The following is a 25,769-nucleotide window of genomic DNA, read 5'->3' on the forward strand; positions in this document are numbered from 1 at the left end:
GATCTGAAGAAGACTTTGACAGACATGGAGATACAGAGTTTAGAATTTTCCCAGCTGGTTTTCTGTCTTGCTTTGGTCCAGTATTTCCTCACTATGACATTTTGGAAAGGGAATGTATATCCCATGATGTTGGATTTTATAGAGATTCACAGTTAAATGATTAGATGAATCTCAGAAAAGAATTTGAACTTTGGACTTTTAACATTGTTGAGACTGTGATAGACTACGGAGAATTAGAAGTTGAACTAAATATATTTTTCTGTGTCTAGGTATGGCCCCTATGCTGGTTTAAATAAGCTTGGCCCAGGGAGTGCAAGGTGTGGCCTTGTTGGAGGAAGTGTGTCACTGTTGGGGTGGGTTTTGAGACCCTCCTCTTAACCACCTGGAAGCCAGGCTCTCCTGGCTGTAGTTGGATCAAGATGCAAAACTCTCAGCTCCTCCTAAAGTGCCAAGTCTGCCTAGATGATATCATGCTCCTACTTGATAATGAACTGAACTTCTGAACCTGTAAGCCAGCCCCAATTAAATGTTGTCTTTAATAAGAGTTTCCTTGGTTGTGGTATCTCTTCACAGCAATGAAACCCTAACTAAGACAGTCCCATAGACTCATGTGTATGAACAAGCCTATGAGGACCAGGGAGTGGAATGTGATGGTGTGAATATGCTTGGACCATGGAAAGTGGCACTATGAGGAGGTGTGGCCTTGTTGAAGGAAGTGTGTCACTGTGTAGGCAGACTCTGAAGAGCTCCAATGCTCAAGCTCCACCCAATATTGAAAAGAGCCTCCTCCTGGCTGCCTGCAGAAACAAGTCTTCTCCTGGCTGCCTTTGGATCAAGACGTAGAACTCTCAGCTCCTCTAGCACTGTCTGCCTGGATGCTGCCATACTTCCTACCATGTTGATAATGGACTAAAATTCTAAAAAATATAAGCCAGCCCCAATTAAATGCTGTCCTTTATAAGGGTTGCCTTGCTCATAGTGTCTCTTCATAGCAATGGAAACTCAAAGACGAAGACATATGTAAAAATACCAGGGAGGTCAGGAGTCTGGGTATTGTGGTGAATGCTCTTGGGTATTACCTTGACTGCACCTGGTATCAACTAATACTCAAGCTGCTGGGTACTCTTGTGATGGAGGAGCCTCTTGATGTGATTATTTAAAGCAGGAAGACCCTCCCTAAACCTAGGTCACACCTCCTGCTGACAGACACAGGAAAGAAGGAAACTGTACTTTTTTTCTGCCTGTCCTCACTCTCCCTGGCAAGTTCATCTAATCTGTTGCTATGGCTGGTAATAAATCCAACTTCATCTGATTGCACCAGAGATGGACATAACAGCAACTCTCCAGACACCTTCCAGGACTGCAGCACTGCATGGGACAGAGAAAACTTAACAACCTCATGGAGCAACAACTACCTAATCCTTAGCCTTCCATTATGGGACAATCATTGTTGTATTATTCAGACATAGCCCTTTAGCCAGTCTAATAAATCCCATAGAAAGATGGATGATAGATACATACATACATACATACACACACACACACACACACACACACACACACATACATACATGAGAGATACTTAATTAGATAATACATATATATGTACATATACATAGTCAATAGATACTTATAAACATATATACTTAGATGAGAGAGAGATAAGAAAGAGGGCAGATGTATACACAGACAGACTGATCGAGTGAGTGAGTGAGTGAGTGAGTGAGTGAGTGAGTGAGTGAGTGAGTGATTCTGTCAGTTCTGTTCCTTTAGAGAACCCTTAATAATGAAGGCATTGATGTGATTCTTGGGAGATTTAAAAAGAAACATACAGGAATCTGAGGTCAAAAACATGCAGCTCAGGGGCCATGGGCTGAAGAGGCCTTTGCCTAGACAGAAGATGCAGGAAGAGTATGCTAAGAAAGAGCATGAGAAAACCCATGAAGGTGTGTGACTGTGGCCTGTAGAATACAGAAACCTAGATAATATTATGTAAAGTAAAGGCACAAGACACCAAAGATCACACACTATGTGATTCTGTTTACCTGAACCATACATAATAGGCAAGTCTGTAGACATAGAATTCAGACCTTATACAGAGTCCATTAGCACAGATCCCAGATCATGGAGAGCTGATAAGTGGGGACTTGAGCTATTGGGGGGGAAGAGGGAAGTGACTCAACATGAGATGTGGACTCCAGAAGTCTCTTTTCACATCAAGAAAGACAGTTGATTGATTTCTCCAGTGCCATTCACAGGGAAGAAGAACATGCCTTGGAACACTGGAGATTTGGAGACATACAATAGGAGTACTGGTTTCCAGCAGGTCTCTCAGAAGCTCAAAGATAGAGCCATTCTCAACAGAACTGGGGCCACCTGTCTGCCTCAACCCAATCAGCGGGCCAAGAAGCAGATCTGGTACGTTGGAGGTATTTTTCCAATACCACTCTCCTTGGGAGTGAGGTCAATGTCCTTAGGAGCAACATGGCTTGCCACCGAGAAGTTCTGGAGGATAGACGTGAAGAAAAGGAACAACTCGTTGCGGGCAATGCTTTCACCAAGACAAATGCGCTTTCCTGTAGGCACAGAAAATGATCCATGTGAGCACCCATCCATTATATAGATTTTGGATTGTCACATCCCTAAACCCATTTAGACATCCCTGTCCACTGCACTAAACAACAAGTACTTTGACCATCACCCTACAATTCAAATAGGAATGTTAAAAGAATTTTGCAGGCAAATGGAACTAAAAAATACCATCTGTGTGAGGTAATTCAAACCCAAAAACACATGCACAGTCTGTACTCAGTAATTAGTGGATATTAGCCAAAAAGTACAGTATACCAGTGATATACCACAAAGACTCAAAGAAGGTAAACAATTAGAAAGGCCCAAGTGAGGATGCTTGAATCTCACTTAGAAGGGGGAATAAAATAGTCATAGGAGGCAGAAAGAGGGAGGGAACTGTGGGAGAGGGCATGTGGAGGGTAATGGGGGGTCAGGATCAGGTGTGAAAAGAGACAGGAGAGAGGAACAGGAGAATGAATGGATTTTTTCAGTTGCCAGGGCAGGGTGGGGGCTGGTCCAGATGGGGGAATCTCTACGAAACCCCAGAGACCCAGGATGGGGGAGGCCCCCAGAGGCTATGGGCAGTGACGTTAGCTGAGATACATAGCTATGGGGATATGGAATCTGAAGAGCCAGGCAGGACCCCAGTGGATGGATAAGGACACTAACCCACCCACAGACTTTTGATCAAAAATTTGTCCTGTCTAAAAGAAATGAAAGAACAAAGATAGAGCCGAGTCTGTGGAAATGGCAAACAATAACCAGCCCCACCATCCAATGAGCAAACACCAATCCCTGACACTATTAATGATACTGTTGTGCTTTCAGACAAGAGCCTACCATAGCTGTCCTCTGAGAGGCTCCACCCAGCAGCTGACTGAAACAGATGCAGATATCCACAGACAAACATTGGACAGAACTCAGAAACTCTTATGGAAGAATTGAGGGCCCCAAAGAGGATAAGAATGCCACAAGAAGACCAACAGAGTCAACTAACCGGGACCCTTGGGGCCTCTTAGAGTCTGAACCACCAATCAAAGAGCATACAGAGACTAAACCTATCCACCCCCACCCCAATCCCTGCACATATGTAGCAGATATGCAGCTCAATCTTCATGTGGTCCTGAACAACTGGAGCGGGAACTATCCCTAAAGCTGTTGCCTCTCTGTGGGATATGGTCTTCTAACTGGGCCATCTTGTCCGGCCTCAGTGAGAGGATGAGCCTAACCCTACAGAGACTTGATGTGCCAGGGTTGGGGGATACCCACAGGGGTCCTCCACCCTCTCAGGAAAAAATGGAGGGAGGGAGTAGGGGGAGGCACTGAGATGGGGGGAGGGGGAGGATCAGGATTGGGGGGCAGTCATCCAGGATGTAAAGTTACTAAATTTAAAAAAGAAAAAAGGAAAGCAAGAAACTTGAGCACAAAGTTTCCATGTTTCCATCCTATCCAGTCCGTTAAAATGACTGCAGCTTCTATATGTAACAAAATAACCAAACACTAGTCAACTAGACTACACTGTAACTTAAGATTATATTCTTCCAAAGAAGAACAAGTCTCAGTCACTCTTAAAGTTGACCAATCCTGTCCTGCCAAGTCCTCCTGCATGGCCAAGTAAGGCAGAAATGGAGCTGACATCAATCAAGCTGTGTGTGCAGGCCCGGCTACCTCTTTTGTCTATGAACACAGCCTGCTGACACTGACAGGTGCTGTAACTCTGAACTTACTCTGGGTCAGGAAAAAGACTATCATGAATGGTTCTTTGGCTCAAATAAATGCTCATGAGTTTTATTTCTTTTACAACATAACGAGTTTTATTTCTTTTACAACATAACGAGCCAGAGTATGCTAACGGGGACAAGCATATCAAGACATGCCCCATCTCCCCAGTGCTCAGAGATGAATGACTCCCTGGGTCCAAGATTCTACCCAGCTCATGTTGGTTGTCCATGCTGTTGTTTCTTAAGAAAGTGAATTTGCTAGGGTCTAGAGTGTTGGCTTACAGAGTGTTGCCCTAGGTTTCCCCCAGGTACCTAGCAATAGCTTGCAGCAGCATCTGTGGCCATCTCCTGACAGGTGGGAACAAGATGTAGCAGTGGCAGCGTATAAAAAGGACGGCTCACTACCCCAGACCCCGACTCTCTCTTTCCTTCTGCTCTACCCCCACCCCTCTCTTTCCCTATGCCCCCACATGTTCCCAGCTGACTTCTCTTTCTGTCCTTCTTTCTGTCCTCAACCCTTCTCCAGATCCACCCCCCCAAATAAACTGCCCTTATACTAGATCTGTCTCATGGTGTGATTTCTCTGGTGGACACCTTGGCATGGGCTTGTCAGGTATCCCCTTAGCCCTGCCTGCCACTGAGTTATATTTCATAACATTGGTGCCAAGAGACTTGGGAGGCTCTTGAGGTGCTTGTGATTCGTGTGGGTCTAAGTCACACACCAGGACCCTACATCCAACACAATGCCACCTGCAACAACTACACTTTATGGCTGACAGATTGCTTGTCACCACATCCACCAACAATAATTACCTAAGCTTTCATTTTGGTCATTTTATTTTACTTTTGTGGGGGCTTTTTTTAATTTTATTTTACTTGCAACTCATTTTTACACTTTATATTAAATTGCCACCCCCTCCAAATACACCACATCCCACACCTCCTCCCCACCACACTCTGTCTCCACATGAATGCTCCTATCCCCCACCCCATTTGACCTCTAAACTCCCTGGGGCTTCCAGTCTCTTGAGTGTTAGGTTCATCATCTCTGAATGAATATAGACCTAAAAGTCCTCTACTGTATGTATGTTGGGGGCCTCATATCAGCTGGCGTATGCTGTCTGTTTGGTGGTCCAGTGTTTGAAAGATCTTGAGGGTCCAGATTAATTTTTTTCTTTTTCTAATTTTTATTAGGTATTTTCTTCATTTACATTTCAAATGCTATCCTGAAAGTCCCCTATACCCTCCCCCCAACCTGCTCCCCTACCCACCCACTCCTACTTCTTGGCCCTGGAGTTCCTCTGTACTGGGGTATATAAAGTTTGCAAGACCAAGTGGCCTCTCTTCCCAATGATGGCCGACTAGGCTGTCTTCTGCTACATATGCAGCTAGAGATACGAGCTCTGGGGGTACTGGTTAGTTCATACTGTTGTTCCACCTATAGGGTTGCAGACCCCTTTAGCTCCTTGGGTACTTTCTCTAGCTCCTCCATTGGGGGCCCTGTGTTCCATCCAATAGCTGACTGTGAGCATCCACTTCTGTATTTGCCAGGCACTGGCATAGTCTCACAAGAGACAGCTAATTTACTTATTCACTTTATATCCCACTCACTGACCCTCTCCTGATTACCCCCTCGAGCCCCCGCCCCCCCCCCAGCTTCTCCTCTTTAACATCACCCAGAGGTGGAAGAAATGATCTTTCAATGCCTGGCATTCCTCTGATACTTCTCACCTATCCCGATCCCACCATCCTTGGAGCTGCAATCCTGCAGTTTTCTTAGGCCCTACTGGACTACTGCACCCTTTTCAGTAGATGCAAACCTCCACAAGAGCTCAGTTCATGTTCTTGCTTCCTGAGTTCCTCAAAGGCCCTGAAAACAGGCACCCAGTCTCTCCTCTGAGTTAGCTACTGACCTCCCTTGAGTTGTGATGATGACCCACTGAATGGCTTGGGCTTCATGTTGTCCTCCCAAACTCCTAGAGACGCCCATGACTATAGACTGCAGTGACATTTCCCTTCCCTTCATCTACTGGAAGGTTTTCCATACCTTCTCAACCCCTTGGGATGCCTCTTAGAAAACCTCCAGCCGCTACACCAGTCCTACAAGCAATCAGGGAAAGCAACTGGATTCTATTTCTCTTTTGTGCAGGCTCTTTTTCTTCCTGACTGGTCCCCCTCTCTACATATACCCCATAGTCTGAAAGGGGTACACACCTGTTCCTGCCAACGGCTGCTCTCGAGCCTAGCCGTGATCTCTAAATCTTATGGATTGTTTGTCTGAGAATTTATTCCAAACTCTACCTACTCATCCCCTGGCTCTGGCTCTTGGAATGCCCATGTGGACTCTTGCACCCCTCCCCTTGTGCAGCTGGCCTATACTAGGAGCATTCTGTCTCCTTTCATGGACTCGGATTTTATTCCTGACTTCCAGATTCTCACTGACACAGACAACTGATTCTCAAATATCTTATGTATATACTTGCTTTGCCCTACACTTAAAGTTCTACTTCCCTACTCTTAAAAATCTTTCATCTCAGGTTTCTTTACATTCTGCTCTCAAAAGAAAAAATTATATAGTAAGGTTATGCTGTAAACTCTCATCTGAGTATTTATAAGTTGTTCCCTGGGTAAGGATTAAAGGCTATATAATCTGCAACAATATTTGTCTTTATTCAGCTCTTGTTAAGGTCATATATATGTTCTGCAAATTCAACTCTATATGTATGTAATTTGGATTTAACTCTGTGTATATGTACATTTAATTTGGATACAATTCTCATTTAAGAAAAATATAGGAAATAGATCTACTAAAACCAAAATTTAAAGATTTGTAGTCATGTCATTCACATGGCTTTCAACCAGCCATGTGACTACCATCTTAAGATGACCACACAGAATGAAGCAACAATTATAGAACTTCTGAGCCCTAATGAACTATTTATTATTGTGTCTCCTTTAAGGCTAAAAAAACAACAAGTCTCATATTTTAAGTTGGTATGGACAAATGTGAATGAATGTAGTTTTTTTTTCTCCTAACACCAGCCACCTATGGCTAATTCATCCCTTGGTTTTCTGGCCACTGGATATAACAGGGATTCAGGCTATTTAAATATGGATAATTTTGAAATGGTTTCAAACTGTTCTCCTGCTATTTTATGCTGTTTTACTTTATTGCTAGCTCAAAAAAAAATACGTAATTACTAACACTTTTCAGGCACAGGCATGTTTTTAAAATCCAGGGTCAAAACAGGATTATCAACTTATTAGATATGGCTAAAACTCATAACTTGGAGTTAGTAACTGAAATTCTATGCTTAGGTAACCTTAAATCATGCAACATGATTCCATTTTGGTATATAACCAAGACATGGCTAGTTGTCATCTTTACTAAGGGCTGGAGCAGATGAAGCTATAGTTTTACCACCATCTTAATTAAGGGCAGTCACACACCTGGCAGCCCTCTCTGTTATGGGAAGTCATAGCTTCACTGCCATCTTGATTAAGAGCAGCAGGTGCCTTCAGCAGAATAGGGAAGCAGGTCTCCAATGGTACTTTTGAATTGTGATAAGACATTTGTATGATTTCTGTACTGTCCTAGACAAATGGTTTACAATATTACCCTAGGTCTTTACTCTTTCCACTGTAGTGCATTTTAATATTATTTTGGCAGTTTTACAACATTAAAAAGGTTACAGATTACTGCCTTAAAAATATGTTTGCCTCTCTTTTTGCTAATGTAATTAAGCTATAATATGGCCTTAACACTTTTATAAGCTATAGATTTTTATGATGATATACCATATAAAGGTCAAAAAGTTTCCAGTCTCTTTATAGACTATGTTTATAGATTGAAGGGTATTGTTCTGATGCTAAAAGAATGCCAATTCAAAAGGTTTAAGGCTCAAACCTAACAGGTTCTAATCTCAAAAGCTACTATAACAGTTCTAGTGTCATAAAAACTGCTAAAATTAAATACAAATTGATAGTCAATTATCTTATAAATGATCATATCCTTTAATGAGATCAAAATTATATTTAAAGGCATACTAAGAGCTGATGCAGTTAATTGCAATATTAAGCTTTATTTAGCCTCCTGTTTTATGTTTGCTAGGTACAGTTTAGAGCAGATAACTAGAAATAGACATAAGCTGTTAAACCTAGATATACTTTATAGGTACTAGCCTTAAAGCCTGTCAGAGAGCAGATGAATGTGGCATTAAAAGTTTAAACTTACTATGACAGACAGACAGAGACTCACAAATCCTAATGGTGACCCTCCCTCAAGGTCACCAAGAATATATAGACACAGTGATGAAGAACTCCATCAGGATTGTAATATCCCAACCATTAGGTAAGACTGCCCCAATGTCTTGCCCACTGTCAGGACCTGGCCTGAACTGTGGACAAACAGAAAGAGAACACCCAGAGAGTTGATTTTTTTCTCTCCCATGTTCCTCCTCCACAGGGAAAATTAAAAAGTCTCTGGCCCTGACAGATTGACTGCCTTTGCTGTGTTGCAATGGAGACCATAGGAATCTGGGAAAGCCGTCTAGGTAGTGGACTATGAACTAATCTGTCATTTTAATTAATATAAGGCACCTAGATTATAATTTACCCTTCTCAGATCTCTGATCACATTGACAGCTAAGCTAACTGTATAGCTTGACAGTTAGAGGACAAATGGCAACTAGCTCTTTACCCAAAAGTAATCAACCAACACGTTAGTTCATTAGTCAATTCATTAGCTAGTTAAAACTACCAGATCTGTTATTAGAAAGGTAAACAGGTCTGGCTTGCTCACAGGCTTCATGTTAAAAGATAACAGGTTTCAGATGTAGACTTTTGCTCTTCTCTTATCTAAAGGAACTCAATTTGCAGTGTCTGCTCCCAATGATCAACCACCTGCATCTCATGGTAAATAAGATAGGAAAAAGTGGTAAACTTTATTCGAGTCCGAGGATACGAACAGCTTAGTTATGAGGATCTAAGAAACTGTTTTTAAATCTAAGAAAATGTTTTGAGCTTGGTAAATTCAAGTTGTGAAGGCTGGAGGATGTGAAAAAGTTAGGTGGTGATAGGAAAGTGGTTTAACATTCATAAAAGGGGCAAAATTTCTTCAGATTTCTTTCCCTCACTATGCTACTATTACATTAGGACTTCAAAAGTTCAGAGTTCTAACATTAATCAATGAAGTGCTAATAAATTATTAGTCTAACTCTGGTAAAACTCACCACAGTACCATTCCCTATCATTCTCACAAGTTCAAGATGTTAAGCTTCCTTTGGTTGTCTTTTAACTATAAACTTAAAGGTGTTTCTCATTGTGCTAAATGTATATATATTCAGTGTTCTGAATAGAGGGGGAAAGTCCCTCTTGCCCTTTCTGCTCCATGGGAGGTTTCTGTATTCTCTGAACTCACCTTAAAGACTATTCATGTTTTTCACAAATCTTGTTTACCAGGCCTCTACTATAACACAATCTGGTATTTGCTACCTTTTTCTACAATGTGAATTTTGTAAACTTAAAAAGACTCTTGTAAGCTTCAGGAAACATACTCTGATTCACCTCTTATGGGTCAAATGGACTCCATCTGGATAAGTACCTCTGTCAATCAACAGCCTAACTTCCCCACCTGTTGCCTATTCCAGAGGGTGGGATCCACCCCCTCCCCTGGTTCTGGGACTCCCCTTCCCCAACGTTCAAGAACATGGGCCAAGAGGTTTTAAAGGTACACCTAAAAAAAAAGTTTTCTCCCTAACATAACTTTATTTTCTTCCTCTACTAGGTAGAAGTGTTTCAGCATCCTGCCTCATCCACATGCTTACTCAAAATCTGCATCCAGAACACTTTGAGAGAAGCCACCCACACGTGCTTCTGTCTACTCTCACGGGCTCTTCTCCTCAGCCTGCACATTACTAGCTGCAGATGATCCCACAGATCCTGGATATCAGTGAAACATCCAACTTTCCCAGGACTTGTCCAGCATCCCAATTTTCCTTGGGTCCCCAAAGACAGACCATCACCGCAAAGTTAGCAGGAAGTAGTTTAAAGAACAGGACAACTGCACTCCTGCTCCACCACGACCCATTCTAGTTTCTCATTTTTATTTAAACAAGAAGGGAGGAATGTTGGCCTACAGACAATTCCACTAGACTTCTCCCAGGGACCTAGCAACAGCTTACATCATCATCTGCCACCACTGCCTGCCAGGTGCAAGCCAGATGCAGCATCAACAGCATATAAAAATGACTGCTCTCTACCCCCCTTCCCCTCTCTCTCCCTCTACTCTATCCCACCCCCCCCCTACACACACACACACACACACACACACAATCGTGTTCCTGGCCAGCTTCTCTTTCGGTCCTTCTTTCTGTCCTCCTCTGTCCCCCTTCTCTAAGTTCTCGCTCTCCTTTCTTCGCCAAATAAACCTCCATTATACCAGATCTGTCACATGATGTGATTTACTAGAGGGAATCTTAGGCATTTACCCGCCAGATACTACTCCCTTACCCTGCAGCTATGTCAACTTTCTTAGCATTGCCTTTAAACACTTTCCAAAAGTCCTCCCGACCTGGATGTTCCTTTAGTCCAAGACTCCCCTCACGGGGCTGTAGCCGGGTTAGATGAAATTTTTCAACAAGGCAGCTGGGATAGACTCAGTAAACAGGGACCTATTGCCATTTGTATCCCAGAGGATGGGCCTGCCCTCTAGTGTCTGGAAAAGGAATCACAGGTCTGTCTCACCCGTAGAGAAGGGCAGAAAAGCTTCACTTTTCTTCAGTGCCCCATTGGCATCCAGAAAGTGCTCAGGATTGAAGCTGTCCGGTTGTTCAAAGTACTGTGGGTCATGGAGAGCTGAACTCAGGATGGGGTACACCTCAGTGTTCTAGGAGACATTACAAGATACAAAGATGTTAACATACCCTGACTCCCATATGAAAAAGTCAGTACCTAAGTAAAACAGAATGCAGGGAAAACACAGCCAGGATGAGATTTGTGATTAATAGAGTGGAGGACACTCAGGGAGTATCGATGAGGAATCAAAGCTGGTCTCACCTTAGGGAGCAGGTACCCTCGGAACATGGTATCTTTGGTCACTCTGTGTGGCACTCCAATAGGTATAAGATCTGAAAATCTCTGAATCTCGTGGATGACTGCATCAGTATATGACATTTTGGTGCGGTCATCAAGGGTTGGTAGCCGGTGTGAGCCTATCACCTGATCAATCTCCTTTTGGACTTTCTCTGCTCAGAAAAGGGGGAAAGCAGACCTGTGTTACCGGCTTTGTAGCAATGATATTATATTCTAACTGCCAATGACCCAGGAAAAGTGTGCAGTAAGGAGAACCTGCTGAGAAATTGAGAGTTTTCGAGGGTACAAACAACTGTCCCATTCTTAAGTGCCTGCCTCTCTGTGCCCATGTTTAAAACTATATTAAATCTCTCCTCCATGAGCTTCAACAGGATTTTACTAAACAAAGAAAAATGGACAGCAAAGAGATACTGCACAGGGTGATTTCAGAGCAGTCGTGATGAGGCAAGAGTGGGGTGGGGGGAGAAAAGCAGGAGAAATTATCACCTTGGCAATGAATTGACTATACACACACACACACACACACCACAACTTTACATGGAAACTTATATTAAGAACTTGAAGCTATGTCCTCAGAAATGTAACAGAGAAGTAGGTAGATTAGTAAATTAATCAATACATAGATGCATGTAGAAATGAAGACATAAGAGAATCAATGGATAAATGAATATGTGGACAGATTCATGAGTTAATGAAATGAACACACTAAGCATTGGATTATGTATTCAACTTGTAAGTCAATGGATGATTCAATTTGTGGATGAATGGGGGAATAAATAGACAAACAGAACGGGAGTTCAAAGGCCACTTAGTGAAAGGATTAGGAAATGGAGCCTGTTGATAGAAGGAGAGATGAGTGTATGAGTGAATCAATGGCCAATGGTTTATTCAACTCTGGTTATCCAAGGAACAACACTTAAGTTGATTCATTGAACACATCAAAACAATCATCCATCCTGACCAAGTAGGATTCATCCCAGGGATGCAAGGATGGTTCAATATACGAAAATCCATCAATGTAATCCATTATATAAAGAAACTCAAAGACAAAAACCACATGATCATCGCGTTAGATGCTGAAAAAGCATTTGACAAAATCCAACACCCATTCATGATAGAAGTCTTGGAAAGATCAGGAATTCAAGGCCCATACCTAACCATGATAAAAGCAATATACAGCAAACCAGTAGCCAACATCAAAGTAAATGGTGAGAAGCTGGAAGCAATCCCACTAAAATCAGGGACTAGACAAGGCTGCCCACTCTCTCCCTACCTATTCAACATTGTACTTGAAGTCCTAGCCAGAGCAATTAGACAACAAAAGGAGATCAAGGGGATACAAATCGGAAAAGAAGAAGTCAAAATATCGCTTTTTGCAGATGATATGATAGTATACATAAGTGACCCTAAAAATTCCACCAGAGAACTCCTAAGCCTGATAAATAGCTTCGGTGAAGTAGCTGGATATAAAATTAACTCAAGCAAGTCAATGGCCTTTCTCTACACAAAGGATAAACAAGCAGAGAAGGAAATTAGGGAAACAACACCCTTCTCAATAGTCACAAACAATATAAAATACCTTGGCGTGACTCTAACTAAGGAAGTGAAAGATCTGTATGACAAGAACTTCAAGTCCATGAAGAAAGAAATTAAAGAAGATCTCAGAAGATGGAAAAACCTCCCATGCTCATGGATTGGCAGGATCAACATTGTAAAAATGACTATCTTGCCAAAAGCAATCTACAGATTCAATGCAATCCCCATCAAAATTCCAACTCAATTCTTCAACGAATTGGAAAGGGCAATCTGCAAATTCATCTGGAACAACAAAAAACCTAGGATAGCAAAAACTCTTCTCAAGGATAAAAGAACCTCTGGAGGAATCACCATGCCTGACCTAAAGCTGTACTACAGAGCAATTGTGATAAAAACTGCATGGTACTGGTATAACGACAGACAAGTAGACCAATGGAACAGAATTGAAGACCCTGAGATCAACCCACATACCTATGGTCACTTGATCTTTGACAAGGGAGCAAAAACAATCCAGTGGAAAAAAGACAGCATTTTCAACAAATGGTGCTGGCACAACTGGCGGTTATCATGTAGAAGAATGCGAATTGATCCATTCCTATCTCCTTGTACCAAGGTCAAATCTAAGTGGATTAAGGAACTCCACATAAAACCAGAGACACTGAAACTTATAGAGGAGAAAGTAGGGAAAAGCCTCGAAGATATGAGTTCAGGGGAAAAATTCCTGAATAGAACAGCAAAGGCTTGCGCTGTAAGATCAAGAATCGATTAATGGGACCTCATAAAGTTGCAAAGCTTCTGTAAGGTGAAAGACACCGTCAATAAGACAAAAAGACCACCAACAGATTGGGAAAGGATCTTTACCTATCCTAAAGCAGACAGGGGACTAATATCCAATATATATAAGGAACTCAAGAAGGTGGACTCCAGAAAAATCAAATAACCCCGTTAAAAAATGGGGCTCAGAACTGAACAAAGAATTCTCACCTGAGGAATACCGAATGGCAGAGAAGCACCTGAAAAAATGTTCAACATCCTTAATCATCAGGGAAATGCAAATCAAAACAACCCTGAGATTCCACCTCACACCAGTCAGAATGCCTAAGATCAAAAATTCAGGTGACAGCAGATGCTGGCGAGGATGTGGAGAAAGAGGAACACTCCTTCATTGTTGGTGGGATTGCAAGCTGGTACAACCACTCTGGAAATCAGTTTGCTGGTTCCTCAGAAAATTGGACATAATACTACCAGAGAATCCAGCAATACCTCTCCTGGGCATATATCCAGAAGATGCTCCAACCAGTAAGAAGGACACATGCTCCACTATGTTCATAGCAGCCTTATTTATAATAGCCAGAAGCTGGAAAGAACCCAGATGCCCCTCAACAGAGGAATGGATACAGAAAATGTGGTACATTTACACAATGGAGTACTACTCAGCTATTAAAAGGAATGAATTTATGAAATTCCTAGGCAAATGGATGGATCTGGAGGGCATCATTCTGAGTGAGGTAACATATTCACAAAGGAACTCACACAATATGTACTCACTGATAAGTGGATATTAGCCCAAAAACTTAGGATACCCAAGATATAAGATACAATTTGTTAAACGCATGAAACTCAAGAAGAACGAAGACCAAAGTGTGGACACTGTGCCCCTTCTTGGAATTGGGAACAAAACACCCATGGAAAGAGTTACAGAGATAAAGTTTGGAGCTATGAAGAAAGGATGGACCATCTAAAGACTGCCATATCCAGGGATCCATCCCATAATCAGCTTCCAAACGCTGACACCATTGCATACACTAGCAAGATTTTGCTGAAAGGACCCAGATATAGCTGTCTCTTGTGAGACAATGCCGGGGCCTAGCAAACACAGAAGTGGATGCTCACAGTCAGCTATTGGATGGATCACAGGGCCCCCAATGGAGGAGCTAGAGAAAATAACCAAGGAGCTAAAGGGAACTGCAACCCCATAGGTGGATCATTATTATGAACTAACCAGTTCCCCAGAGCTCTTGACTCTAGCTGCATTTGTATCAAAATATGGCCTAGTAGGCCATCACTGGAAAGAGAGGCCCATTGGACTTGCCAACTTTATATGCCCCAGTACAGGGGAATGCCAGGGCCAAGGGGCATTGAAGGTGGGTGGGGGACTGGGGGGGGAGTGTATTGGGGACTTTTTGGATAGCATTGGAAATGTAATTGAGGAAATTACCTAATTAAAAAAAAAGTAAAATAACAAAAAAAAAAAAAGAATTCTCAACCTCACACAACTACTGACTATGAAATCCGGGAGCTGAATCCAGATATTCATAAAGCCAACATGCCAATATAAATCTCATGAGAAAAGGTCTTATTTTTAACTGAATGGGTCATCCCATCTCTCCAAGTGAAGGCAAACATTTCTGATGCATGCTTCTGTATGAAGATTTTTTTCTATTGATCTGAATAAATTTTGGTGAAATGCCTCATTAAAAAAAAAAGTTGATTCATTGAAATAAATAAATGAAATGCTTACTTTGGTAATTAAAGAATCAGTAGGTGCACAAATCATTAATCAGTTGGTTTATACGTGGTGGACTGGGTGGATTCAAGGTGTGTGTGTGTGTGTGTGTGTGTGTGTGTGTGTGTGTGTGTGTGCGTGCATGTGAGTGTTTGTGAATAAGTGTTTAGTAGGAAGATAGAAGAAAAAGTGAATAAGTAGGTCTTTAGACAGATTGATGCTTAGATGTGTGAGAATGATTGAAGAGAGAGACAGATGACAGGATCATGGATGGGTGGACAAATGGGTGAGTGAACAGAATAAGTAGATGGATGGAGAGGTGAATGGATAGAAAGATGAATAGTAGATGAACGTAAAGATTGAAGGAAAGCAGGAAGGTAGAACAGAAGGAAGAACAGAAGTAATGGAAGGATCAACCTTTAACTAGAAGACAACAGAAAATGGTTCAACTGAGTGTTCATTCACACACCACCCACAGCACTGCCTTAGTTTACAAATAGAACAAAGCATTTAGAGTTACAGATGTAAGCCATCCATGTCTCTCTCATCCACTCAAAATTCCACATCCAAAAGGGACTCCAACTGTCCATCTGTCACACACCTGCAACATGCGGGTACTTGAGCATGAGCAGGAAACCATAGCGGAGTGTGGTGCTGCTGGTCTCAGTGCCAGCAAAGAAGAGAGAGAGTACAGACATCATGAGGTTCTGGTGATGGAACTCCGTGTGCTGGTTGGACTTCTCCTGGTTCCAGATGGGAGAGAGAAGGATAGGTCAGGAGTGACTGGACCTTTACAAGGAGATGCACACATATCTCTGGGCACTGTCCTTCAGTCTGTGAATTTCATACTATCTGGACCTCTGGACATTACTCAGCCCCAGACAGTATCCCTTGGTTTCTTCTGTCTTCTTTCTCTACTTTGTTCTTTGGTGGTTTATCATGTTCTGTCTCCTAGGCTCTTTGTTCCTCTCTGGTCTTTTCTACTTTTGCCCCTTGCCCTGTGTTTCTTTCCCAGCCACACCCCCTTCTCTTTTCTTTATTTTCCCCCCTTTCTCTGTTCTTTATTTTCCAGATGTTCTGCATCTTCTTCACTCTATTTCTTCCTCTTTTTACCATCCTCTGTCCCCTCTCCTATTTTCCTCTGACCACATCCCCATCCTTCACTCTCAGCCACCCCCTCTCTCATCCATGCAGGACTAACCTTCTCCATGCGCAGAAGGTAGATATCAATGAAGTCTCGTGGAACACTGGGGTCCAAGGTGGCCCTGTGCTTCTCCACACTATGGCCAATGTAGTCAAGGAGTTCCTGCAGGTTTTTGGAGATTTGTCTGTGGGCACCAGGAAAGTACTTCAGGAAGCCAGAGAAGAGCTCAAACATCTGCAAGAAAGAAGGGCCCAGGAGGTCACCTGGAGCTATCAGCACTCAAGAAGCAGGCTGTGTCCCTAGGAACAACTCCTCTCCTCCCCTTCCATCCTCTCCTCTCCCCTTTCCTCCCTCGGTTCTCCCTCCATCCCTTGCTCATCTTCTGTTCCTTCATTTTCGCTCTGATGCATATACACACAACACAGCATCCTATCAGACAACCTTTCTCAAGCACTCTCTTGCCTTGCATTCTCTATCCTCTTTTCCTCTCTTCTCTTTTCTAAACCATCATTTTGGTTTTTATTTTTTTAATCAGATCTCATGTTTTTCAGACTGTCCTCAAACTCAACACTTATCCAAAGACGACTGTAAACTCTGATCACCCATGAACTGGGACTGCACATATGCATCACCATACCTGGCTTATATCGTGCTAGGGATGAACCTAGGGATTAATACGTGATAGACAAATCCTATACCCTCTTAGCTACAGCCACAGCCCCCAGGTCATCATTATCTTCATGTCTGTCTGGATGGCTCTTTATTGCTACATTCAGGTCTCTCCTCCTTGCTCACCATCCCTCCCTCTGCCTCCAGGTCTTAGCCTCCTTGTGTCTCCATGCTGTCTTTGCCTTTCTTCTAGATCTCAGACACTCTCTCCTTCATCCACAAAGCAGCCTCTTGTTTCCTCTACCCTGGATGCTCTTCTCTTCCCACCCACTGACCTGGCTGGAGAATGAGCTTATGAGTGAAAAGGTCTGATAGAACAGCTCCAGCAGGCGCAAGAACTGACGGTCTGTGTACTCAAAGCGCTCTCCAAACACAATGGAGCAGATAATATTGGCCGTGATGCACTGGAAGAGGAACGTGGGGTCCAGGGGGGCTCCTGGAGGATGAGAGGCAGGACAGGAGACATGGTATCAAGAATTGTAGAACATTTGGCTTTGGCCCCATCTCTGGAAAGCTGTTTCTCCCACTCACTATTCAAAGCATAGCAATGGCTGCTAAGCCTGCACTTATGATGCACCAGGTCCTGCACTCAGGATTTTGTACATTTTATTTAATTTTAATTTAATTCTATACATAAGATAAAATCCTATCAATGAAGGGACACTAGCCCACTTGAGCTCTGGCAGGCCTCATCCTTCTCTCCCATTCCCTCTTCCTTGCTAAAAGACATTAGATTACATTCCTGAATGTAATCTCCAAGGTCTATTTTCTTGTTTGGTCACTCCCTTCTCCTGAGGCTGACTACCAAAGTCCAGCTATCAAAGTATTGAAGACCAGCAATCAAAAGCCCCAGTGACTCACCTAATTGACATGCCCAGTTATAATTAAACATCCCAACATGGGGTTTCCCCCTTTACCTTTATATATCGCCATTTGGCCCATGTGCAACATCTGTCCCCTCTCTATCTAGAAGTAGTCCTTTGTCCCCCTAGAACAAATAATCCTTCCCCCTCTCCCTTAGCCCCCTTTCTCCCTTTGCTCTCTTCCCCTTCTCCTTGTTCCTCTGTCTCCTGTCTTTGTCCCTTATCCTTGCCTCTGTCCCTCTGGGGCAAATTACTCTCCTTTGTGCTGAGAACTTGGTCTTGAAGTGTCCTGGGCCAATACCTTTTCTTTTTAATTTGTATATAGAGAGAGGGAAGATAACTTCACCAAAGTGACTTCAACAACTACTGACTGGGACCAGGATTCAGACCCAGAGATACAAGAGGGGCAGCATGTATAGTAAGTCTTCACCCTGCACCTCCCCCATCACCATGCTGACTCTAAGCTGATAGGCAACTCCCAAGGTGAGGAACAGTGCAGAGAAGGGCTCCTGGAATGCCTGTGTGGATTGACACGTCTCTCATCTGTGAGTATTCCTCCATTCCTTCTCCGATCCTAGACTCTGCGGTGTTCAAGAACTATCAGCCCCAGGCTCCTTGATGTGTCCTCATGAGATGCTGTCAGTGCAGCAGTCTTGGACCACTGTGGCTGGGACTCAGCTGTCTGTCTTCTGATTCCTCTGCAGAACTTTCCCTGACGCTAATCAGTCTTTCTTTATCTGACTCTGGTTTCTGGTCTAAAAGACTTGCAGTATTTCCATCTTTTCCTCTTTGTCCCTCTCCCTATCTACTCTCTCCCACTCTCTATCTCCCTCCCCACCCCCATTCTTGCTCCTTTTTTTTTTTTTTTTTTTTTGTCTCTCTAGTTCTAGCTCGGCTTCCTGGTCTCCGTGTCACCCTGTTTTCTCCTGTTTTTTTTTTTCCACCTCAGGCCCACTATGATGACCAGCATATAACCCCCTGCCAATATTGTGGCACGGGGGTCAGACAGAGCTGTGTGTGCACACAGAGAGTCAGCTTTTTCTTTTGGAGACAAGAATTGATGATGATATAGGCAGACTGGCTTTGAATTTCTGCTCCTTCTTTCTCAGACCCTGACTACTGGGATGGCAGGCTTGTGCTACCATGCCTGACTGAAATATCATCTCAACATAGACAACCATTTCCTTGAATGTAATAGCCCAGCATGCTAATCACACAATCTATTTCTCTGAGTTATTTTTGGACGCTGTGAACTTCACGACTCTTCCCCTGTTTTTATGTATTTCTTTCTCTCTCCCCACAGTGTGTGTGTGAATGTGTGTGTTTATGTGTATATGTTTATGTGTGTGTGTGTGTTCATGCATGTGTGTGTGTGGATGTGTGTGGATGTGCATGTGTATTTGTGTCTATGAGTGTGTGTATGTGTGAATGTATGTGTGTGAGTGGATGTGTGTGTTTCTGTGTGTAAGTGTGTGCATGTGAGTGTGTGTGTTCATGTGTGTGAGAGTGTGTGTATGTGCATGTGTATTTATGTATAAGTGTGTGTATGTGTGTGAATGTGTGAGAGTGAATGTGTGTGTGTATGAGTGTGAGTGAATGTGTGTATGTTTGTGTATGAGTGCATTTGTGTGTGTGTGTGTGTGTGTGTGTGTGTGTGTGTGTGTTTCTCTATCCATGGATATCTCTTTCTCTTTCTTTGCCTGTACACTCATGTCTCAGCTTTGCCATCTTCCTTCATGCCCGTTCTCCCAGACTCACCCTGGGATTTCCGTAGTTCCTCCACCAAACATTGGGCTTCCTCCTGAATCCGCTCCTCCACACTCCTCTTTCCCATCCCAAAGTCTCTCATGGTGGCCAGAGAGAATCTACGAAGGGTCTTCCAACGTTCCCCATTGGCAAAAATCACACCTGAGAAAGTAGGGAAAGCATGGGTGGGTGTGTCACACAGGAAGTTCAAAGAAACCTGGGTCGTTTCCCAGACCTTACCTTCCTCTCTTTCAGAGTCACCTCTCTCCATGCCCATTCTCCATCTTACCTCATCCCAACCTCTGAGAGTCTTACCATATTCCTTGAAGGTCGGCTCAACGACAGCAACTGTCCCCCAGCCAGAGAAAGCCTCAGCTTGGCCCACCAGAGCCTCCCTTATGGTGTCTGTTCCACACAGCATGACCACAGGCCTTGGTCCCAGGTGCACTGTGAACACATCTCCATATTTTTCTCGAAGCTGCCAAGCATAAAGGCACAGGACTAGGGTTAGCCAGCACAGACATTGTTGTTAAATTGTTAAAAACACTTAGATACATATTGGTGAATACGCTGACCCTGGCCACCCTTCCTTTTCTGAGGACCTAGAAATTTCAGTGTGGATCCATCACCAGGAAGGCGTCCCTTGGCTGGTTGGATGTTCTGAGCAGTCCTGCGTTACAGTATGACTGTGGGTGCTGGGCTAGCGCCACAGTGCTCAGGACTGAAGAGGCAAACAAGGAGGCTAGGGGATTCAAGGGCATCTCTGGTTGCTATTGAGCTGGAGGCCAGCCTGGGCAACATAAAACCTTGTCTGAAAAAGAAACAAGTTATAGATATGGTATAGGAAAACTGATAATGAAACACTTCAATACAAGTGATAATAAAGGGCTGGAGAGATGGCTCAGTGGTTAAGAGCACTAACTGCTCTTCCAGAGGTCCTGAGTTCAATTTCCAGCAACCACATGGTGGCTCACAACCATCAGTAATAGGCTCTGATGCCCTCTCTTGGTGTGTCTGAAGACAGCTACAGTTTACTCACATATAATAAGTAAATGATTTATATTTAAAAAAGAGCTGATTTTCAAAAAAAAGAAATTGATAATAAAACAATTCAATAAAATTGAATTGATGTTACAAAGGACTCACCAACCAACTTGCTTAGAAACTACTACATTGTACAAGGTAGGGTTTGGTTAAGTGCCGCCTCTAATGTGACTTGGAAATAAGTAACAAACTAATCAGGCTTGTTAAAAACTAGAGGAAAAGAATTGTGCCTTAAACACAATTGAAGCTGGGGCTTGCTGAGAATATGTATCTGTTAAGATTTATTTGTTAAGATTGTTGCCAATTAGGCTCCAGTTGCATAGGAAACAAAATGGCTCCTCTGGGCAGCTCAAAGCACTTGGTTACAACCACCATTAAGACCTGATTCTCAGCCGGGTGTGGTGGCACACGCCTTTAATCCCAGCACTCGGGAGGCAGAGGCAGGCGGATTTCTGAGTTCAAGGCCAGCCTGGTCTACAGAGTGAGTTCCAGGACAGCCAGGGCTATACAGAGAAACCCTGTCTCGAAAAACCAAAAAAAAAAAAAAAAAAAAAAAAAAAAAAAAAAAAAGACCTGATTCACTTATAAGGAAAAAGCAAAATTCTTCCAGAAGGGCAGGATGACCCTGGGTGTGGTAGGTTGAATAAGAATGGCTTAAATACTTGAATGCTTAGTCACCAGGAAATGACACTATTTTAAAAGATTAGAAGGATTAGGAAGTGTGGCCACGTTGGAGGAAATGTGTCGCTGGGGGTTGGGCTTTGAGATTTTACGAGCATGCACGCCAAGCCCAGAGTTACTCTGTCTACAGATCAAGATGTAGCAGCCCAGAGTTACTCTGTCTACAGATCAAGATGTAGCTCTCAGCTACTGCTTCAGCTCTGGCCATGCCCGTTCTCATGCTCCTGCTGTGATGATAAGAAACTAAATCTCTGAGACTATAATCCAGGCCCAACCAAATGCTTTCTTCTAAGAGCTGCCTTGGTCCTGGTGTCACCTTCAGCTCTGGTAGCACAGCACAGCACAGAACAGTGGCAAAGGCCCTGCGTGACAATCATTCAAGTGGGCAGCACTAGTCTACTGGTGACAATCATTCAAGTGGGCAGCACTAGTCTACTGGAAAAGTGATGATGACCATATCTCTACTGTAAATCTACAATTTATCTGAAACAGACAGACTTGAAATTCACAGTTCTGTAAAATATGTTTAGTTGCTCAAAGTCTAATGTGGGAATGGAGCCTAAAATTGATTTACAGATGACTGCACTTAGATTGCTAATGCCCAAACTCTATATAAGCCGTTAAAAATTTGTTTGAGGTTAATTTCTCTAGGGTGGTACCAGAACCAGATGTGCATTATTAAAGTTTTCTCTTTATTTCACAGGTATTAGGAGTTAATTCTCACTGGTGAAGGGAGAGGGCTTAAAGAGATATAGATTTGGATAGATACAAATATGTACATAGATATGAATATGATATGGATGTGGATATAAATACGGATAAATATCCTTGCCTATACCCTTCAATATGACCAGCTCTGGAATCTCAACCAAGAGCCATCCTTCCTGTGATGCAGCTTCAACCTGATCAATGCCTCCGATGACTTTCAGAGCCAATGACCCTGATCCACCCACTGAGTTACATGGGAAGGAAAATGGACGATCCCTGGTGGTGGTCCCGACTGTCAATCATGTCTACAATCCAGCATGTGGGAAACTACCTGGCAGTACAACCATCTCTGGGCATCTCCAGGGAATTAGTCCCAGGAATATCAAAGCCTTCTAGTGCTGAAAGCCCTCTAATAGACCTGTGTGTGTTTGCAAATGAGCCACCCTCATTCTCTTGTGTTGGAGATTTGTTCTAATGCTTTGATTCGATCAGTAATCTGCATGTCCAAATGCTGAAGATCCTCATCCCCAATTGGTTTTTGATCCATCAATCAAGATGCCTGCAGCCTTTATGCCTTTGCTGGGCAAAGGTAGATGGGGCAGGACCCTTAAATTTGCGTGGGCTAGGATGCAAGGGAGGACACAGAGGATCACCATGACTCAGAGGAGAGAGACCGATGAGATTTAGAGCTGCAGAGGGAAGATCATCTGAAATGTAGGAATAAAGGGAAAGCAGTCCCCAGAAAGGCTGCCCAGAAGCATCTTGGGCAGCAAAGACCAATGGACCTCACAGAGGGTACAGGGCAGCAAAGTTAAAAGTAGATTTAGAAGGTATTGACCCAGGAGTACAGAAGGAAAAGCATGCTAGCCATGGGAGGCTTAGAACTGCCAAGCCTTTGAGTAGCCAATAAGCTAATGTGTGTATGCCTTTCATTCACAGATCCAAAGAGCTTCTGGGTGGGTGGCTGGAAGTGCCGCCAGCCAGAGGAGGAGATGGAGCCGCTAAACTCGCCACTACACTCTTGTAACCTTTAGCTCACTCCAGATTACCATGCAGCTCATAGAAATTAAATGCTCATGGCCAGTTCTCCATGTTGTTTTTGAAATAATGCTAAGAAAAAAAAAAAACTATGCTCGTTTGATTTACATGTATTTATGTTTTGAGTCAGGGTCTCACTATGTTGGCCAGGTTGACCTGGGACTCACTATGTTGATTAAGTTTTCTCAATCCGTCCATCATTCTGCCTATGTCTCTGAAGTGCTAGGGTTGCAGATGTGAGACACACTTATCCCTGAATGTATTTGTGCTAAGTATTTTCCAACCCACAGCTGGTTGAGAGTGGAGACTGTGCCTCTATGGAGAATCAGCTATAACTTTTGAAGCTGGACATAAACATGCAGAGAAACTTCACCTCCAAATGCCTGTACAACAACAAAAGAAAGTATGCATGTGTTCACCAAATGAATAGACCAGATTATTGCTGAAGCCCTCTTAAAATTTTACAAGAACAAGCACTGGCAAGGCCACGCAGTGGGATGTCATGCAACAACCTACCCATCAGATGGATGATAGAAATGATCGCCAGCTTAATATTAGCAGGAGAGCAAATTCTGCTTATATTTGCTGTTCTGAATGAAGTTTGGACACAGGTAAAGTCCATCCACTGTGTCGGAATAGTGAGACAGTAGTGATTAGAGGGCATAAGACAGGAACCAACCTTAGCGTTGACTGAGCTGCGTATCATGATTAAAAATGGGTTCAGTTTGAAAGTTCATTGAGTGATGCTGATTTTAGAGCAGTGTTTCTCAACCTGTGGGTCGGGACCCTTCCAAGATGTAAAGGACTCTTGCACGGGAGTCCTCTAAGACCAAGCACAGATATTTACATTACAATTCATAACCATAATTGAATCTTAGAAGAGCCATTGCTCCTGGCATAGACTCTGGAGTGATGGCCACTTAGCTCTAAAGTACTCTCTTGTAAATAATCAGTGATTGTTATCTGTGATTCATGGGGTTGCTTTTTCTTGGGTATTTCGGGCCCTTAGCATGACCTCAGTCATAAGGCATTCCTGGCAATCCTGGAATTCTTATAATGACTGTGTTTGCTTAGGTAATGGTTCTCTGAGACAATTCCTAAATCAGATAAGAGATTTGGGTATGCGGGAATGGACTTGCTCAAAGACCTTTTATATAACAATCAATGAAAGCCCTTCTGCAAAGTCGCTAGGCAGTCAGTTTATTAGAGACTGATTCCCCCTGCTGCTTTCATTAAGCCTATTACATCCTGAAGTGTTTCTCTTTCTCCCATGTAACCCAGACCACCAACACATAACAGGAGCAAAATTACATTTATGAACAATAATTTTATGATTGGGGAACATCACAGCCTGGGGAACTGTATTAAAGGGTTGCAGCATCAGAAAGACTGAGAACCTCTGCTCTAGAACAGTGATCAACTTTTAAAATACCATAGCTCAAAAGTTATAACTGGAGTGGCTGGAGAGGTGGTGCAGAAGTTAAGACCTCCCTGTACCCGCACTGTAGCTCACAACTATCTTCAACTCCAGTTCTAGGAGATCTAATGCCCTCTTTTTTTATATAAATTTTTTATTAGGTATTTTCCTCATTTACATTTCCAATGCTATCCCAAAAGTGCCCCATACCCTCCCCCCCCGACTCCCCTACCCACCCACTCCCACTTTTTGGCCCTGGCGTTCCCCTGAACTGGGGCATATAAAGTTTGCATGTCCAATGGGCCTCTCTTTCCAGTGATGGCCGACTAGGCCATCTTTTGATACATATGCAGCTAGAGTCAAGAGCTCCGGGGTACTGGTTAGTTCATATTGTTGTTCCACCTATAGGGTTGCAGATCCCTTTAGCTGCTTGGGTACTTTCTCTAGCTCCTCCACTGGGGGCCCTGTGATCCTTCCAATAGCTGACTGTGAGCTCTCTTTTGACTTCTGCAGGCACCAGGTACATGGCACACAGATATGCATGCAGGCAAAACACTCTTATACACAAAATAAAAGTAAATCTAAACGAAATAACTCTCAAGGTACAATAAAAGCTCAGTGGCCCGAGGCACTTGCTGCCCCATCATGATGACTGGGGTTTGCACTCCAGGACCCAGTTACAAACATGTGCACCTATAATCCCAGCTCAAAAGTGGAAGTGGAGACAGGATTGTGGGAATTGCCAGTTTCCAGCCTAGCTGAGAGATTGCCAGGACCAGGTTCAGGCAGAGACTCTGCCTCAAAGGAACAGACAGAGAGTAATAGAAGTCAAGAATGCCTCCCATTTGACCTCCATGTAATGGGTGTGTGCATCCACACACAAAGTACACGTACACTCAAACAGACACTAGTAATAATATTAATGGCAATGAGGGGGAAACAGGATGATTGTGGGAGGTGGAGGGAGAGGGGGACCAGGGAGGGAGAAAGGAGAGGGAGGAAATAAGGGTAGAAGAATCAGGAACTGGAGGAG

At 43.2% G+C, this 25,769-nt stretch overlaps 1 protein-coding gene across 1 annotated transcript in view; it reads right to left on the minus strand.

The window, feature by feature from the left end:
* Window positions 1–2,020: 2,020 nt before the first annotated feature.
* The window catches only part of LOC110297861 (cytochrome P450 2B10), a 32,037-nt gene continuing 8,288 nt past the window's right edge, over window positions 2,021–25,769 (minus strand). The window contains exons 2-9 of the mRNA XM_021166909.2: window positions 20,164–20,326; window positions 19,861–20,010; window positions 17,515–17,675; window positions 16,628–16,804; window positions 16,028–16,169; window positions 11,349–11,536; window positions 11,037–11,178; window positions 2,021–2,576 (exon numbers count right to left, since the gene is read on the minus strand). Coding sequence (XP_021022568.1) covers window positions 2,395–2,576; window positions 11,037–11,178; window positions 11,349–11,536; window positions 16,028–16,169; window positions 16,628–16,804; window positions 17,515–17,675; window positions 19,861–20,010; window positions 20,164–20,326 — 1,305 coding nt within the window. The 3' untranslated portion in view covers window positions 2,021–2,394. The remainder of the gene's footprint in view (window positions 2,577–11,036; window positions 11,179–11,348; window positions 11,537–16,027; window positions 16,170–16,627; window positions 16,805–17,514; window positions 17,676–19,860; window positions 20,011–20,163; window positions 20,327–25,769) is intronic.

Source organism: Mus caroli, unplaced genomic scaffold, assembly GCF_978045245.1.
Source record: "Mus caroli unplaced genomic scaffold, Mus_caroli_1 scaffold_8, whole genome shotgun sequence".
Taxonomy (NCBI): Eukaryota; Metazoa; Chordata; class Mammalia; order Rodentia; family Muridae; genus Mus; species Mus caroli.